General features: G+C 42.5%; 1 protein-coding gene and 1 long non-coding RNA gene across 2 annotated transcripts in view; both read left to right on the top strand.

Annotated features, from left to right (window-relative positions):
- The window catches only part of ODAD2 (outer dynein arm docking complex subunit 2), a 161,933-nt gene extending 154,701 nt beyond the window's left edge, over positions 1–7,232 (top strand). The window contains exons 27-28 of the mRNA XM_083407204.1: positions 4,546–4,579; positions 6,055–7,232. Of these exons, the coding sequence (XP_083263330.1) occupies positions 4,546–4,579; positions 6,055–6,241 (221 nt within the window). The 3' untranslated portion in view covers positions 6,242–7,232. The remainder of the gene's footprint in view (positions 1–4,545; positions 4,580–6,054) is intronic.
- Positions 7,233–7,504: 272 nt separating this feature from the next.
- LOC310661234 lies at positions 7,505–9,556 on the top strand. Its single transcript, XR_014503849.1, has 2 exons — positions 7,505–7,578; positions 8,713–9,556. It is a non-coding gene; the product is annotated as an uncharacterized lncRNA (long non-coding RNA).
- Positions 9,557–18,192: the final 8,636 nt, after the last annotated feature.

The raw sequence follows: 18,192 nt of genomic DNA, 5'->3' as shown, positions 1-18,192 counted from the left end.
CCCCCAACCCCCTGCCAGCTTAGACCCCCAAGGCCTGGGGCAACTGTACCCAGCTACCCCCACCCATCATAGGCCTGATGTCCTGTCTTGGGGGCATGGCTCTCCCATGATCCTCAGAGTGTAAAGATGACTCCCCCTATAGCTTCTCCTGCTCCACAGCCATGCAGGAACATGGGAGTGCAAAACTGGCTGTGGGCCCTTTGAGAATTGTGGACAGTTCTCCAAGGGGCATAGAGCTGTTTGAAGAGCCTTTGGATTCCTTTGAGCCACTGAGAGAACATCTTCCATTCCATAGGGCACCTAGGGGAGCTGCCCAAGGTCCTGAACTGCCAGGCCTGTAGCAGAAGGAGCTCTGGGCACTGCTTCCTGTTCACCAGTGAGCCCCAGCAGAGCAGGACAGTAGGGTTAGATTCCATATATTATACATAGCATTAGGTGGAGCATTAGAACTGTAAGGACAGAATGGCAGACAGCAGGAAACACTGAAAGGAGTAGCAATGGAAAGCTCTGCCTGAAAACTTTGACCCTGGTGCAGCTAAAATTAGCCACAACCAGTAGAAATGAAACAAGTTCAAACAAGTACTATTGTTTTTAAAGGTACATAGTCATGGCTAACTAACTCAACTGGAGCCTTTTGCTTTTCTGATGTCATTACCGACAGAAACATCAAAATAGACATATGCTTGAGTCTTGTAACAACCATCTTCATATTTTTAGAGTGCCCCCCATTTCAAAGGAGTTAATGTTGTTATTTCAATTAAGCAAATCCTTATTGCGCTAAAACCTGTTCCTGTTGCAGATGTGGAGGTGGATGAGCTAAAACGGTAAAAGAACAGAAATGGGAGCCATTTTAGTGAGGAGAATAACTTCCTCCAACAGCAAACTTTGAGTGTTTTCAATAACCCAATAAAAATATCAAAATTTTCAAGCAAAAGCAATACCTTAAGTTAATAAAACAAATTTCCAACAATAAAAACCATAGCCATAAAATGCAGCGACAGCAGTCAAGACAGAACAATGTATCATAAAGTAGAAAGCCAAAAAAAGTAAAACTGCCCTGAGTTGGTCAACAAGGTTTGCACAATGCACATGGGGGGGTCCTCCAAAAACGTGGGGCATTGCCACAGAAAAGCACCACCCTCTGATGCCCCCAGATATTTTGGGCCACAACTCTCTTCCGCCCCACCCCAACCAGCCTGAAGGACACCAAGATGGCAAAGTCTGCTCTGAAGAGTAGGGCCTTAGTGCATGAATTGTGCAGTTGCATATGGGAGCAGGATGCCAAGCTGAATAGAATACATCACTTTGATATGTGCCTGCAAAAAAATTGAGATAGTGTGTGTGTGTGTGTGTGTGTGTGTGTGTGTGTATCTGAATAATATTTTATTTGATGTTCTTTTCAAAAAGGAATCACAAATACAGAAATATTATTTAGCAGCATAGTGTGTAAGATTACATATTCTTTAATAAGTTTATATTTCGCAAAAAGAAGAGCTGGAACACAGGCAACCCAGCAAGCGATATCCTGCTTTGTTAAAAGGATGGTCCTTTTCAGAGAGAAAAAACAAGCCAAGGCACATCTGGCAAGCCTAACGTACACCAAGAAATGTATAATTTTGTGGATGAGTGACTTATTTAACACTTGCATTATTTAACTCAGCTGTGGTATAATTCAAGACAGCATTATTCCATTGTTTAAATTTTTGCAAAATTCCACTGTTTCTTTGTACACCATTAGTGTTCTTTGGAGTAGTGTGCAATGCATAAAACTCTCAAAATAAGCACTGTGCTATGTTCCCAGGAGGCGACGTGAGTGATAAGTCTTGGATTTTGGTATTTACTGAAGGAAATATATTGGAAAGTTATCCCCCAAAAAAGAACTTGCTTGCTTTCCCCTTCCCTTTCTGCTGTGCTTTGTACACATAAGAGCCTCTTTGTGTACAGAGTCCCTTCCCATTTCTCTTTTGCAGCTCTCTTTGGGAGGTTCTTACACACATTATCTCAGAATAGGAGTATGTTTTAAATGGGAACCGATACATGAAGTGTTGCAGATTTTTAGCTGGGTGCCATATAAATGAGGATGCTAACAAAATTTGGAATATCCTAGATTTCAGTGGCAGATTCTGGAATCCCTCTCAGGATATTTGAACAGGCTCCAGGGCTTACTGGACTCTGAGGAGACACAGAAAAATATTATTCCCTCCATCAGGGACTTGCCGACAATAACTGAAGCAGGTTATTGCCATGATCAACCCTTGCCAAGGTTCAGTGTCTCAGCCCCGGCCTAATAAAGCTCTGCTTTCATCTGCAAATCATCTGGATTTGCAGACACCTTGGAAAACAACACAGAAGCTTTAATTTTCCAAACTAGATAGGAATAGGAAAGGACTATCTTTAAAAATTGGGGAACAGGGTACAAAAGAGGACACAGATTAGCATGGAATTTCCATGTGCTGGTTTGTGCAAAAGGATGCAAATTTAGGAATAGCTGCTATAATGTAAATAGAAATACATTTCTCCATTGTGTGTATACATCTCCAGCATGCAGGTTGCTAGCTGACTTGTGTGCCTATTCAGGGCTTGTCCGAACTAGAGCAAAATGTGGATCATCACTTGCCTGTCTCCCCGTTAATTTAAGGGTGTCCACATGGCAACCTTCCTACTCTAGTATTGTCCTAGAGCTTTGCCCCTTTTCAATCATTGTAAAGTCCAAAGTGGCCAGGATTGCAGGGAGGGGGGCGGGGGACGGACCACATTTAATGAGGTAAAGGTCTGGGACAACACTGGGATGAGGTCCACATTTTGCTCTGGTGTGGATAAGCCCTCTATTTGCTGTCCGGACGCTAACTGCAGGGGGCTGCCATGTGTGAAGTAAGATAAATGGCCCCCTTAGTTGGCACCAGAGATGGTTTGCCTATCTTTATAAAGCACCTCTTCCCAATTTGTTATAGCTGGCTGTAATAGTAGTATTGTAACCTTAGTGTGCATCTGCGGCACTCAGAGTGAATTTTAGCATAATAAATATATGGTACTGAAAAACAGCATGTTGCAACACAGAGCTAGTATTGACCAATGACTAATTTCTGGGCACTGAATGCTACAGAGTTAGTATTGTCACATGCTGAAAACGTCTATTAATAGGGTGAAGAACTCGGAATGGTAGGAGATTTATAATCCTCTTGGAAGCAATAGGCAGGAGGCAAATGATGGAAACAGGATGAGGCCTTCCTAACCAACCAGAAAAATAGCACTCCCCTGGTGTTAATGAAATGATGAAGTCTTGGAGACAAGCAGGAGGGGGAAACAGCCAGCAACCAGTTACTGCATAAGAGTGTCTTTCATCCTCAAGGACTCTAGGAAGTGATCACTTCCTCCATCAATGATGAATGGTGCCACCTTTGAAAATGACCTTTCTGTCTTCCGAAGAGGCTGCACTCTGAAACATGTTGGGTAGTCAGAACTACAGTGCAATGAAGTCAATGAGACATGAAGGTGACCAATTCTTAGAAGCATCAGTTCATCAACTTTGTTCATACTTTTGGTCTACAGCAGGCATAGGCAAACTCAGCCCTCCAGATGTTTTGGGACTACAACTCCCATCATCCCTAGCTAACAGGACCAGTGGTCAGGGATAATGGGAGTTGTAGTCCAAAAACATCTGGAGGGTCGAGTTTGCCTGGGCCTGGTCTACAGAGTGGACGGTGTCCACTGTCCTCACTGTTAAGATTTCATAGCTTTTTTGTAATTCCTAATAAAGGTTTGGCGAAGTGAAGTCATAGCTTTCATGGTGCATACTGAATAATGATTAAGAGTTTTGCAACCACAAATGCAACCTCCAGTGGCCTTACAAAACATTTCCTGTGTTGCAATATTTAGTCTGGTCTTGCTTTTTCAACTCACTTTTATTTTATAGTTCTTTCCCCCATTGAAATGAAATAGCATGCAGCTCTTATGAATTAAAAACTGCACTTATCTTGCTTTAAAAACAGATTAACAGCCCATTCACACAGCAGATGCTAAACACATCTAGATGACCACCTTCATTGCTGAGGTTATAAGACACAAAGAGAAACGAAACCCTTGAATAAGGCTGGTACCAATTAAGAAGAGAAGTTCGCAAAGTGTACAAGCCCATTTGACCTCAGGCCAGATCTAGATAATGACTCTAGGTGCAGTGTGACTTACCTGGATCAAGGCAAATGTGTTTCAGCGAGAATCTTCTAATGACAGTGAATCCCAGTGGTGGTGTTTTTTTCTTCCTTCTTCTGGAGGTCCCTTCAAGATTGCATTGTTGTTCCTATTCAGCATAAGAATGTTAATTCTCAACAGGGATGTAGTGGGGGGGGGGGAATATTCATTTGCTCTAGACTGAATATGAATGTTCTCCATTAAACCATGCATTTTCAGTGTTGTGCAAATCAGAGATCTGACCTTGGGAGCAAAAATGTGTCTGAAACTAGGGCTGCCATCCATATGCTATCCAGGGCTGCTTTAAAAATGAATGAATGAAAATGGTGGATTAACCAGATTATTATCTCCTTTCAGAAACTCTGGAAAATGGACCTAGTAAGTGTGAAAGGTGAGTAAAAGTTACCTTTGCCAGTTGCCTATTTCAGAAGTCTATGTAAGGTGCAAGGAGTGGGGATGGGCAAACATTGCCCTGTTCACCTCAGGTAATAATAATAATAATAATAATAATAATAATAATAATAATTAATAATAATAATAATATTTATACCCCGCCCATCTGGCTGAGTTTCCCCAGCCACACCCCAGGTATTTGGCAAGCAAGCCTGGAGGGGTTTTGCAAAACCCACATCTTATGTGCATTTGACTTACACGATTTCAACCATACCTGGCTGAAGGTGGGTTGGCGCGGGGAAGGACCGGAGGTTCCAGGCAAGGCCTGCTTGGCACACCTGGAAGTAGGGTGACTTTGGCCAGTGGCGCACCATGGCTCTGGGACTGGTGGGATTTGCCGTGAGATCATGCAAGAGCCAAAGGCAGCTCACTCACAGGGCACACCGCCAGCAGGCCTTGCCCAAAGGTCAAGGCCTGGCATGGAAAGAGGTTTTCAGCTCTCGGCCTTTCTTCCTAGGCAAGGTGTGCTCAGTTAAAGGGAGCATCCCCACAAGTCCCAGAGCCACTGTGCTGCTGGCCAAAGATGCGCCACTAGCAGGGTGCACCAAGCAGGCCTTTCCCCCTCACTAGCCAGCCTATAGAAGGCAGGGTGGCTCAAAGGGTTATTTTGGGCTAGGTGCGGTTTTCGCTTAATCCTCGAAACCTAGCCCTCACATAAGAAGTGATTCCTCTGTAATAAAAGAGAACGTGTGCTGAAGCCGACTCTTCCCCATTTGCAAGCTGAGACGTGGGAAAGGAGGGGAGGGGAAATCCAGTGGCGTAGCATGGGTTGTCAGCACCCGGGGCAAGGCAAGTAATTTGCACCCCCTAACCCGTGGATTTGCGCCCCCTAACCCGTGGATTTGCGCCCCCTAACTCCCAGATGTTGCGCCCAGTGCGGCCGGCCCCCCCTGCACCCCCCACGCTATGCCACTGGGGAAATCCCTTAACTTTGGGGGAATAAGTATCCTATTTCACACACACACCCCCTTATCTTAGACAGTTCATTCATCCCTGTGCATCCTGCCCTCATTGTGTGCAAAAAAGGTGCAGGAAATGAATTTGTAACTGCTGCATGAAGGACAGTAAGATGGGAATTTGGGGAAACTTATTGTCTGCTCCAAGGTTCGCTTCCATGTTGTTGTTTTTATGTGGGATGTTCTTCTCAGGCGTACTGGAAATATTAATAAAATGAATCTAAATAAGTATTGCTTAATTAATATAATATAATATTTATATAATTTTAGTGGGCTGTGTCACTGTAGTTCAGTTTCTCCATCTCTCTTTCTTTGCCTTCTGCTGTTTTATCTTGGCCAAAAAAAAAAGAAGACTTCTTTAAAAATGAAAATGCTGTAAAATGCATTGCCTCGCTTTCTAAGTACTTGACAAGAATCATCATCAGACACGGAAACATTTTTTGTTGCTTGATTCTAGTGCAGCTAACAGAAAGAGATCAAACAAAGATGAGACCTATTGGAAGGAGATCAACGCAGCGATGGCCTTAACAAACCTTGCACAAGGAAAGGACAAACTCCAGGGGACAACCAGCTGCATCATTCAGAAATCGTCACACATATCAGAAGTAAAGACTGTCAAAGTGCCACTAGTACCACCGTTTTAAAGAGAGTTGTTGCTTTTCTTTCCAACACATGTGGACATGTATTTTTCATGCCGTTGGTTTTCCACCCGTAAGATCAGAATGAGAGGTCTGCAGCAAGAATTGAGAACCAGGTTCCTTTTGTAGCACGGTCAGTAAAAATAAGAATGGGAAGTTCTTGCCATGCAGGCATGCTTGAAATCAATGGCAATCTCTCAAGAGCCTGGGCGTGTTCTCATACGATTCCCATTCGTTTCAGTGTTGCTTGTGCAAGAGACATTCCCAATGAATTATGCACAACGATGGCAATAAACAAATGCTCCCTCAGGCTAAAATATTTTGATTTCTGGAATAAAATATAAAAGCAGTTCTATAAAGGGCATGTAAATTATGGGTGGCGAAGCCTCCCAAGTTTGTTTGTTTTTTAAGTCAAAACTATTAACTTATTTTATTGTATTAATCAAACTGCACATTAAGCGCTGCATTGCTATAACAATAAGTGCCTTGCTTTCGTACAATAAGCTAGAACGTGGGCATAGCTCAGTACAACTGTGCCTCAAAAGTGTGCCAACGCCACAACGCTTAACCTTTGCATGTAATTTCTAAATGCATCCTGACCAGTTTAAAGCTGACCTCAGAAAAAGGGTAGACGTTTCTCAAAAGCCCTGGAGCATTTGCCTTGTATGGATTAAATAAATCTCTTCGGTGAAATTACGACATTTTACAACGGAAAAGTCCACTATGTTAACAAGTAATGTGGGGTTTTTCTAATTCAAATGGGGGAAACGTTGCTATGCCTCTATGCCCCCCCCCCGACTGCATTTGCCATATGTTAAAAAAATACAAAGAATAATTCCTTTCATAAGTGCAATACTGTATGTGGGGGAAGAGTCTCATCTTTTTTCAAGTAGAATCCTGATTACGTACATTAAAGCCATTGCTTCAGTTCCTTTGCAATGTGAATGTAAAAAGGGGAAAAAAGACCTCCAATAGCCACAGGTGGACAAAACCATTACAGTGGTGCCCCGCAAGACGAATGCCTCGCAAGACGGAAAACCCGCTAGACGAAAGGGTTTTCCGTTTTGGAGGTGCTTCGCAGGACGAATTTGCTATGGGCTTGCTTCGCAAGACGAAAATGTATTGCGATTCCTGGGGGTTTTTTCCCGCTCCCCACCCCCTTTTTCTAAGGCACTAAGCTGCTAATAGCCTTTTAGCAGCTAATCCGCTAATCCCTTAAGCCTTTAATAGCTGCTAAACCGCTAATAGCGCTAATCCGCTAATGGGCTTGCTTCGCAAGACAAAAAAACCGCAAGACGAAGAGACTCACGGAACGGATTCTTTTCGTCTTGCGAGGCACCACTGTATAATGGAATTGCCCAGTCCTAGAGCTTTTTCTTTCATATGGACTAAAAGGGCTGCCTTTGAGTGTGTGTTTTATGTGAAGAAAAATGTACGTTGACCAGAATGGTCATTCACATTACTTAGAATGCCTCTCCTCAGATTGCCTAGTCAGTCCATTGACAGAGATTGGAGGTTAACAATAGAGAGTTCAAAGGGGATTTAAGCCTTACATAAGAACACGCTCTGATTCTTTTATGTAGTTCAAATGTTTAACTATAAAAAGACTCATTGTGATAGTTTAAGTTCCAATGATGAAACCATCAGTAAATCTAGTTGGGATTCCTTCCTTTTAAGCTCTCCTTCTGACTTATTGAAACTGTTATGTAAGTAAACAAAGCAGATCACTTTCCTGGTACCAAATCAACCTATGCTTCAGTTTGTTATTTATACTGGAGCTCAATAACTTTCCACGACGGAAACTGTTATTGCCTTAATGCGTCCAAAATGTTTTTATTTTGGTACGGAATGTATCAAATGAAGAAAATCCCCATTTCAATGAAGGGGGGGGAAAGAAGGCATAATGAAATCTATATATTATATAAAGCAAATCATTGGAATTAAAAACATATGGGGCACACACAACACACCAAACAATTGTGGCACTGAAGCAATTTAAAGTCAAAGTAGATGCTAAATTGGGCATTAGAAACACCATTTTAAACTCCTAAATTTGACTAAAGCAAGTATATTTTGCTCCAACCATACAAAAATATTCTAATCAGGTTTACACTCTTGAATAAGCAACAGTAAAGCCAAATATAGCTTATACTCGGGTCAGTAAAATAAAACTGGGAAAAGAGCTGATTGTCCAGAGTCCAATTCAGGGGAAATGGAAACCTAGCTTATTTTCCTTAAACCAGTTTTAATGTTACATCTGAATAACAGTATCCAGGGTAAATCTGTAAATCTAGTTAGAGATCCTAGTTTGGAAATGAGTTCTCAGTCCAGGAAAGCTGCTAATCCTGTTTTTATACTCAACCCAGTTTGCTACATAAAAAAAAAAATTGACCAAACCCTGTTTGAGGTGGGCAGAGTCACAGCAAAGATCATTAAGCAAAATGCCTAGAACCTGATCCATTTCATCTTCTATGCAGGTATTGGGTGAGTTCAATTTTTCCAGTGGAAAAAGCTATCCAGATGCAGAAAGAGGGATAGTTTCAGGACCTTACATGCATGGATCAGCGCAAGACACAGTGTGGAACTGGATGTCCTTGTAGATTTGCTAGTTTGCAATACAATAATGAGGATCAGGCAACACAGCCAGAGCAAAATAAACTACGTTTCGATTTATAATCTGAACTGGGTTGTTTTGTTTGGGTAACCTATTGAAATTTTACTCCTACCCCTTCTGCTTCTAATAAGACCCAGTGAACTTCTAAGCTACCCATTCCTTCTTTACTTGACATATATGGCAAACTCCCGTATAGTGAGGAAGATCAAAACCCTTGGTGAAGCTGACTTTCAGGTATGCAATGCGTTGCTCAAGCATAGCCAGTTCCAATTGCACTAATATAATCTAGATAGCAGATATCTCGATGTAACATGTAGGACGCATCTTGATGTAACATAGCATTTTGTGGTTGTGGTTGTTTTAAAGTGTACAATTAAAATGATTTGATATGAAAAAGTATTTTGTACATAAATATATATATTTTTACTTTTTTAAAATTGCTATTTTGCATTGACATAAAAAGCAGGAAATATATGTTACGACTGTATGAACAGTTGAAGGATACTTTTGGTTGACTTGCATCTTCATGCAAAAGAGGTCTCCCCCCACAACAGTGACTTTCAGACCTGACCAACTAGACTTTGTCATAACAATGTGAGTTTTTAAAGAAAACAGAGTAAACACTTCACTTTAGTTCATACTATTATAAGTTATTCTGTTATTAACTATTTTGTGACAATAAACTGTCTTGCCAAACTTTTCTGTAAGACATATTCTCTCTGCTTTTTATTTGGGTGATCGGCAACAAAACGGAAGTACTAACAGCACAAAACTAACCATGCTTACTCAGAACGACATCAGACTGAAAAGAACGAAAGCCACAGGACTTGCTAGTATCAAAGATTCTGTGTGCAAGTGTGTATAAGTTTTTTTTTAAGGGGCACCTATGAAAAATCAGGTACTCTGAGAGGTGCAATGTTTCTCCAGAGTGCATAGAGCATCTCGGATTGTGCAATGCAGCCGTTTGGGGGTAGCAATATTTTTGGTCCATCCTTTCGGTGTCAGGGCCAGGCTGGAACTGTGAGCAGACCTGGAAAGTGTGATTTTCAGCCATGAGTCCCTGAGTTCAGGGATCTAACCTGTTGGAGCTGAGCTTTGAGATGGGCTCCAGAGCCCAAACACCACAGACGGAAGGGGTGTTGTGGGACAGCCTGAAAATGCAGGTTTCTAACCACAGATTTTGTTCCCCAGGTCTATTTAGTATCAAGCCTAGATCCCACCAGAGCCCAAATCAAAATGTGCCTGTTTCAGGGCAACGTCCTCCCTGGAGCCCTCCTCAATGCCAGTTTCCTTTCACAACTGTACCTCAGTGAGGGGATCACAGGGTGAGGTTGCTGCAGGCACCGTGATGGGGCTTCTTTTAGGCTATACATGTTGTAAGCATGCATAGCAGTATCTAGGGCTGCCAGAAAATATGGGAAATGTGATTCCCAAGGTACTTTGATATTACTGCAAGCCATCTATTATGGTTCAACCTGGCATGGGGAGGGGGCAGTACACATGGACTCCGGGAACAATGAATACTGCATTTCACATAATATATGGTGGCCCCAAATGATATGTCTAAAGGGGGGGGGGTCCACTGCAACATCCACCAGGAGCTCTCTTTGTCATATTGTCTAGGTGTGGGAAACGGAAGAGGCCAACAGGGGCAGAGTGAGGTTGATCAGTACTGACTGAATCTAATTTTGGGCCTAGGTAATGTTGCCGAATATTTAGAGCGTTCTTCAACATGGGTTTGTAGAAGCTGGACTCCCAACTCCTATTTTCTACAACCAGCTTAGCCAATGGTCAGGGATTATGAGAGCTGTAGCTTAACATATTGGAGCCCAGGACTGAAGAACCTTGATCTAGAGCAGGGTTCCCCAAACTTGGGTCTCCAGATGTTTTTGGACTATATCATCCCTAGTTAGCAGGACCAGTGGTCAGGGATGATGGGGGTTTTAGTTGAAAAACAGTTGGAGACCAAATTTGGGAAACACTGATCTACAGGAAGTTCAGCAACAAAATTAGGATCTCCCAAATTATTTCTGGTGTAGAATTGGGGGATCCACACATTACTCATCAGAAGGAACTGTTCTTTGTCAAAGTAAGGGCAGGAGATCAGGTGCCTAACATTTATATGAAGCCTGGCCAATCCAGTGGGTTCATAATGCATTGCAAATGGACAGGCTCTGATGTTATTCACACGAATTCCCTTCTGTGCCAAGATATGCAACCACACACTCCTGAAGCCCCTTAGCTGTAAACACTTGCAACTGCCAGTTGATTTCCACACATAACAAACATTCAATTAGACCCTCGAGTTTCAAACTTAAGAGACACTTGTCCTTGTTTTTTTTTTTGTTACGTTTTTACTTTAATTAAGTCTTCTTGTTGCTGCATAGTTTCTGGAAACACAGATTTAAAAGTTTTCTTAAAAACGCAAGAAGCATGCTCAGCGGTGAGCCAACAACTAACAGAGTTTCAGTTATTTATGATGTAGAAAACCAAGCATCATTAAAATGGCTGGTCTTTGTTTCAACATATGTAACCGTTTTAATAAAATAAGTAACTTGGTTTTATTTATAATAAAAATAAAAAAACAAGCTTGCCATTTTGGAAATAAATGATCATTCCTTGGGCCATAGATTTCATATGCATGTTCTGTTCGCATTAAGTTGTTGCTCAATATCTCAGGGCTACAATCCAAAAGAGTGTTAAGCACGCTTGAGCCCATTGATGTCAATAGGTTTAACTTGGTACTGGACTGTTGCCCAGGAGTTTATGTGGAATGTGATACAGAAATTGTTCTAGGAGTAGGAGGCAGCGGCTTGCTGCAGAGACCTGGCACATGGTAGCTGATTGTATCGTCGTGATAACAGATGCACAGCAAGATCACATCTAATTTGTGCTCAAGTATTTAAAAGACAGAGAATAGTCTGTATTATGATATAGCAATTCTGTGCCAGGTCCTTTGGCTGCTTAAAAGGATCATAAGCACATATGCTTTGTATTCCGACCTTCGAGTTTAATGTCTTTGGTTCTGGCTCGATAACGCACTGTTTGCCTTCAGAAGTTCACTGTCAGTTCAGTTTCATCACCGGGTGTTTTAAAAAGCTGCCAACGAACAGCGCCGATCAGCCCCAGAGCTACCACTGCACCTGCTACACCAAACATACCCTAAAGGGAATACGTTTTCCAGAAGCTTTTTGTTGCAGGAAACGAAATGCAGTTTTGAAACATGGGCCTACAATGCGTTCCTGACCTTTCCTGGCTCTCACAGAGGGAATCAGAGAATTGCAGAGTTGGAAAGGATCCTGAGAGTCATCTAGTCCAAGATCCTGCAATTCAGGAATCTCACCTAAAGCATCCATGACAGATGGCCATCCAAACTCTGCTTAAAAACCTCCAAGGAAGGAGAGCCCACCACCATCTGAGGGAGTCCATTCTACTGTCAGACAGCTCTTAGTGTTGGACATTGCTGGGTTTGGGGGGGCAGTTTTGATAGGTAGGTGTATGTGGAGGTGTGAGTTGAAATATTCAGATACTATGCCTTGCCAGTCCATGATGCTTCAGGTTTGAGACATCCCTCCATAAATCAAAGTCTGCAGATTAAGGGCAAGCATCATTGACGGTCACCTAGAAAAACTAAATGTAAACTGAATATTTGGCTTTCCCCAGACAACAGTGATTGTGAGACCAACCCTAAAATAAATAATAAAAACCAACCCTTGGGCACATTGCTAAATGCCTCCTGTTCCAGAAGAGAGCAGAAAGAGGACCACGATGAAAATACGCATTAAGAGGAAAAAATGACTAAAAGAGAAAAGAGGCCATGGACACGTAAAGCTGTAGATTCGCCGCCACCCCCCTCCCCTTCCCCACCCTCAGTCTCCCCTCCCCAAACTCTCTTAAAGCAACTGTTATGTCAGCTTGGCTTATTGGCAGTGGATGTGGTTGTTGGCAGTGGATGTTAGGTCTGGCTCAAGACAACTATAACTCACGCACCTGACTTTTTAAGCAGCTGAGGTCTGGTTTCTTAATGGATGTTCTCTTTTATTTGTCTTGTTGGTTCCTTCTTCAGATATTTTTACTTTCCTGTTCAGACTTTTGCTGGACATGATCGCTCCGCCCCACTTCATTCCCCCCTACCTTTCCTGGAGAGAATATTACAATACGCTGGTTCTTTACACCAGATGATATTCTGCTCACTTTTATCACAGAACAATTGAAAGTGTTTCTTGCTGGCTGATTGTCTTTTGCCCTCTGGGAGCAAAGGTAGGCACCATGTTTTAACAGATGTTCAAGATAAAACATCCTCCTTTTGCCCCAGCACACACTCTGAATTATCAGGTCTGCAAGTTTTGAGTGTGTGGATAAAGTGACCCAAACTGGCTACAGACAGTGCTTTGAGCTCAAGTTGCTTCCCTCCATGATAACTATGGCAGGCTACAGCTATTTTTTAAAAAAGAGTAAGCTGAAGGAGAAAATATACACATCTAACTCTGTCTATATTTTTAAAAAGCTACACCGCCCATATGTGAGTGCAGAAGCAAAACTGAACACTGAATCAGTAGATGAACTGCTGATATGCTTGTCTATAAAGCAAACTGCAAATACAGAATCACACTACTGTGACTACTATTAAAATGTGCGTCTGTCTTCACTCTCATTGTGATATACTGCCCTGTTACTTCTCTGGGAGTGCAGGGTTTTGTTTTGGTTTTTTTTACCTCAGTAAAGGCCACTTCCTTTTTCACTGTCATTACCTCAGAGGAACAGAGACGGATGTAGCAGGTGACAGTGTTTATTTCTCCCACCTCCCACGTCAAGTTCTACATTGCTGGACTTAACAAACACAGCACAATTTTGGAGGTGCTAAGACTTCAAGAGTGTGCTGCAAAATTGCCTCGGCCGGCAGACTCCCTCATCTATCGCTCTGTACTTAACTACTACTGCTTTTGGCTATCTTAAGTCCCTAAAGGACTGTCATTCTAACCATAACTACCTAAGACCTGCCAAGACTCATTTTATGAGCTGCTGCTAAGAGTTTAGCTATTTAAGGCTGATTTTTAAACAATTTTCATTGGCACTTGACGGTACATACTTGATTTACAGTGCCGTAAATAACCACAAATAAGGGACATCTCTTTCTTTTATGATATCACAATGTTACATTATTTTGAGGGGGAGGAATGACAGGTTTCTCGACAAGCTTTGGAATTTATTTCCGGTTCTGTGGTTGACTTCTGAGGTGGCTGTGCAAAGTGCTTTCTCTTTCAAACAAATATAAATATGACTTTGTGATATGCAGTAGAGACTAGATTCTTCAGATGTTGAGGTTCCTAAATATAAGAAGGCTGTGAAACGCTGTGGGGTTAGTGAACCAGAGGTTCTGAAAAATTGGCCTCTTGCTATGGCTTCTTTAGCTGCCTGAGTGCTGTGAAGTTGGCCAAACAGCAAGGAATTTCCCATTCACCCATCCAGCAAACGTTCCATATTGCTGGGCCACATACATTACCATATGTAAGGAGCCATTGTCTTTCTGCAGACTTTTCAGAACTTTTCTGGTGACTAGTACCTAAAATAAAGTAAATGAAAACCAGAAAAGTCCAGTGGATGCAGGACCTCTTTGGCAGCATGAGATTCATGCAAAATGACTGAGTATCTATTAAGAGAGAGCCATGCTATGTATTCTTATCCACAGCAGATGAATTTTAAATAGACAGTTTTGGTTGCAGATAATAAAATGCACCAAGTAAAAGAAGCCTTGAGGCAACAAGATGCTTACAAGTGTGCATTGGTCCCTCGCAGCAATTTGGCATCTAGCTATTTTGTCTATGATTGTCAACAACAATGCTATCTGAATCTTACCAGACGGCACTGGGGCCTAGGAGGCAGTTGATCTCAACTGTGGGCACATCTGCCGCCCAACTTCTCTCTCATTTGCAGTGCTCATAAACATGCTTGAAGGTAGTAACGTACAAGGGTGGAGCAAATCTGGCACATGTTCAGTAGAGGCTGCCAGTAGGATGACGAAGAGAGTTGAATGATTAGGATTAGAACTGCTCGGAGGTTCCTAAATTTCAAAGGTCTTGCTATGGATTTCTCAAATTCCTGCATTGCAGGAGGTTGGACTAGACGACCCTTGGTGTCCTTTTCCAGCGGTACTATTCTAGGTTTCTAACGTGATCCTTCAAAAGAGGATAATACACATGGGGTAGGTTTGCTCATGTAGTGAACTGGACCATCTCTTGCGCTAGTGTAACTGCCCAAGTCTAAGTATGCAGACTTCACAAGCAGTTAATCTTGTCCTGTCACCTATGCCATTCTGAATAAGATGATTCTATACACTAAAATTAGTCTTAGTCATGCTGGCCACATGACCCAGAAGCTGTACGCCGGCTCCCTTGGCCAATAAAGCGAGATGAACGCCGCAACCCCAGAGTCGTCCGCGACTGGACCTAATGGTCAGGGGTCCCTTTACCTTTAACTATATACTAAAATTAGACAAATTATCCATCTAGTTCAATATTAACTACATTGACTGGCAGCAGCTCTCTAGAGTTTCAGAAGGAAGGTGCCTCTGAGGCAGGACCCTTCCCCAAACCTACCATATTTGCGCTACAACAGAGAGAACTGAGGAGGAAGAAGCAGTACTGTTTTAATCAACTGGCAAGGAGAGGATTTATGAAGCTACAAGAAAGCATTGTTATTTCTCCTTGCTGTTGTGACCTGAAGGAAATTCCTCCTTCCCTCCTCAGGTTTGCATTCTATGAGGCCTGAATAATTTGCAAATCTTCCTTGGATTATTCTGAAATGAAGATGGTTTAGGTGTAAATTCCATGTCTGCTCCAAGGATGGAAATTCAGTGTCCATGTACATTCCTGGGGATAAGTTACCCTATTGTGTTTGCTACATGGGAGTCTGAAATATTTGTGGGTGGGTCTCCAAAAGCAGCAATGCCTGGCACGTGCTTTGATTAAGCATTGTTGCTTGTTGGTGCTGTTGTTCCAAGGAAAAGGTTCAATTCCTCAGGGGCTATTACTGCACTGGCCTGGAGAGGGGGGGGGGCGGAATTAGTGTAAGGAAATGCAAGTTAGCCAAATCAGCATTGTCACTTGCACTGTTCTTCATTAAGAATCTGCAGTGGAAAAATGAACTGACATAGGTAACAGGAAAGGAAAAAAGGAAGTGTACTGTTACAATATCGTTACCTCCAGTAGAACCTAATCATCTGCATGTTTATGCAGAAGTAAGTTGAGAAGGAAATTAAGCTTTTAGGGAGGAGAGAGCCATTAGTCATGAGGGCCACATTGCAAATTAAAGCAGGGAGGACTCTCAATGTGTTTGCCATTTTAAAATCAAACATCACACACAAAAATCCTATTGGGCACAGAAATCCCTTCACTCCTGTGGGTCCTCTGTTGTGATACTGCCATATATATATATATATATATATTTGCTTTCGTAGATTTTCACGGGTACAGGAATGCAGGTTTTGGTGTCCTCGGGTGTCTTCCCGTGTAAAAGTTGGGGTGTCTAGGCGACGTTTCGACGAGGTCTCACTCGTCATCTTCAGGCTGGTGCTTTCGGCTTCTTGTTACTGGAACAGAGCAGGATCTCAGTGTTTGAGTTCCTATAAATACTGTTGAGGAGGTGTGGTGTATAGCCTCCAAAGTTCTGGGCAGAGAGGAGGTTCCCAGGCTAGTGTGCCTTTTCTTCTTTTGTTCCTTAATTACTTGAGGGATATCTTGAGTGATTTCTTGAGTGATTTCCTGAATCCCACTTAGGTGGGTCATTAGGTGTGGATTAGTTGCTAAAGCCTTCGTGTCTTGAACTCTTGAACTTTGTGAAGAGTTTTTCTGAGAAGATGGCTGTACTGCACTTGGTTGTGCTCTGGCTTGGCTTCGTGTATAGGGGCGAGCTGTGGTTTTGTGGCCTGTGCCAGCCAGATCTGTGTAGGGATTGCAGGGGGGTGCAGCATCCGGAGGTGCCACCCTGGTTTGGCTACTGGATGGTGTCTGTAATTTATCTGTGGAGAGGGTCTGGGTTTGGGTCTGGTGTGGTTGATTGGTGATGGCGTTCTGTGTGCCTCTGGATCTGGTGTCGGATTTTGTGGGGAGGGCTAATTTCCAGATGTCTGGCAAGCGGGATGTGTCGTCACGCTTGTTCATGTTGTGAGGGTGTTTCTCTATCTCGATGGCTTCCATGATTATTCTCTTGTGGTGATGTTCCATGTTAAAGAGCAATTTGGAATCTGCAAAATTAATTTCGTGTCCTGTTTCTTTCATGTGTTGGAAAAGAGAGGAAGTTTTTTCTTCTTTTTTGACGGCATTCTTGTGTTCTGCGATCAACCTGACCAACCACTGCCTAACCAACACGTACTTCATCCACAATGGACAAAGATACAAACAGATAGAAGGAGCACCTATGGGATCACCCCTCTCACCGGTCATCGCTAACCTGTACATGGAACACTTTGAAACCAATGCTTTAGACAAGTCAGAACACAAACCCAAACTTTGGCTCAGATATGTTGACGACACCTTTGTAATTTGGCCACACGGGAAGGAAAAACTGGATAGCTTCCTCACACATCTCAACAGCCTACACCCCAAAATACAATTCACTATGGAAATAGAAGCCAACAACCAACTTCCCTTCCTTGACGTCCTAATCTACAAAAAACCTGATGGCTCCCTAGGACACACTATCTACCGGAAAAAAACACACACCAACCGCTACTTACATGCACAATCACACCACCACCCTGCACAAATAAACTCCGTAGCCAAGACTCTCATCTCCAGAACCAAACGCCTGGCTGACGAAGACCACTTGACAACTGAGTTACAGAATCTCTCAAATGTGTTAATCGCCAATGGATACCAGCAAAACAGGGTTACGAAGCTAATCCAAAAAGAAACACCCCCCAAAAACCAAGACACAGAAGAAAACAATGGCATAGCCCTCCTTCCTTATATCAAGGGCACTACAGATAAAATTAGCAAAATCCTCCATAAACACAATATCAAAACAGCCTTTTGCACCAACCAAAAAATAGCCAATATCCTCAGAAACCCCAAGGATAAAATTCAGTTGGAAAACCAAGGGGTCTATGAAATACCCTGCAAAGTCTGCCCAGCCACGTACATTGGACAAACAAACAGACGAATAAATGCACGGATCGCAGAACACAAGAATGCCGTCAAAAAAGAAGAAAAAACTTCCTCTCTTTTCCAACACATGAAAGAAACAGGACACGAAATTAATTTTGCAGATTCCAAATTGCTCTTTAACATGGAACATCACCACAAGAGAATAATCATGGAAGCCATCGAGATAGAGAAACACCCTC

The sequence above is a fragment of the Podarcis tiliguerta genome, assembly GCF_965153285.1.
Source record: "Podarcis tiliguerta genome assembly, chromosome: 12".
In the NCBI taxonomy this organism is placed as follows: domain Eukaryota; kingdom Metazoa; phylum Chordata; class Lepidosauria; order Squamata; family Lacertidae; genus Podarcis; species Podarcis tiliguerta.
The sequence above is the reverse complement of the archived record's forward strand: the minus strand, read 5'-3'. Positions and strand labels throughout refer to the sequence as shown.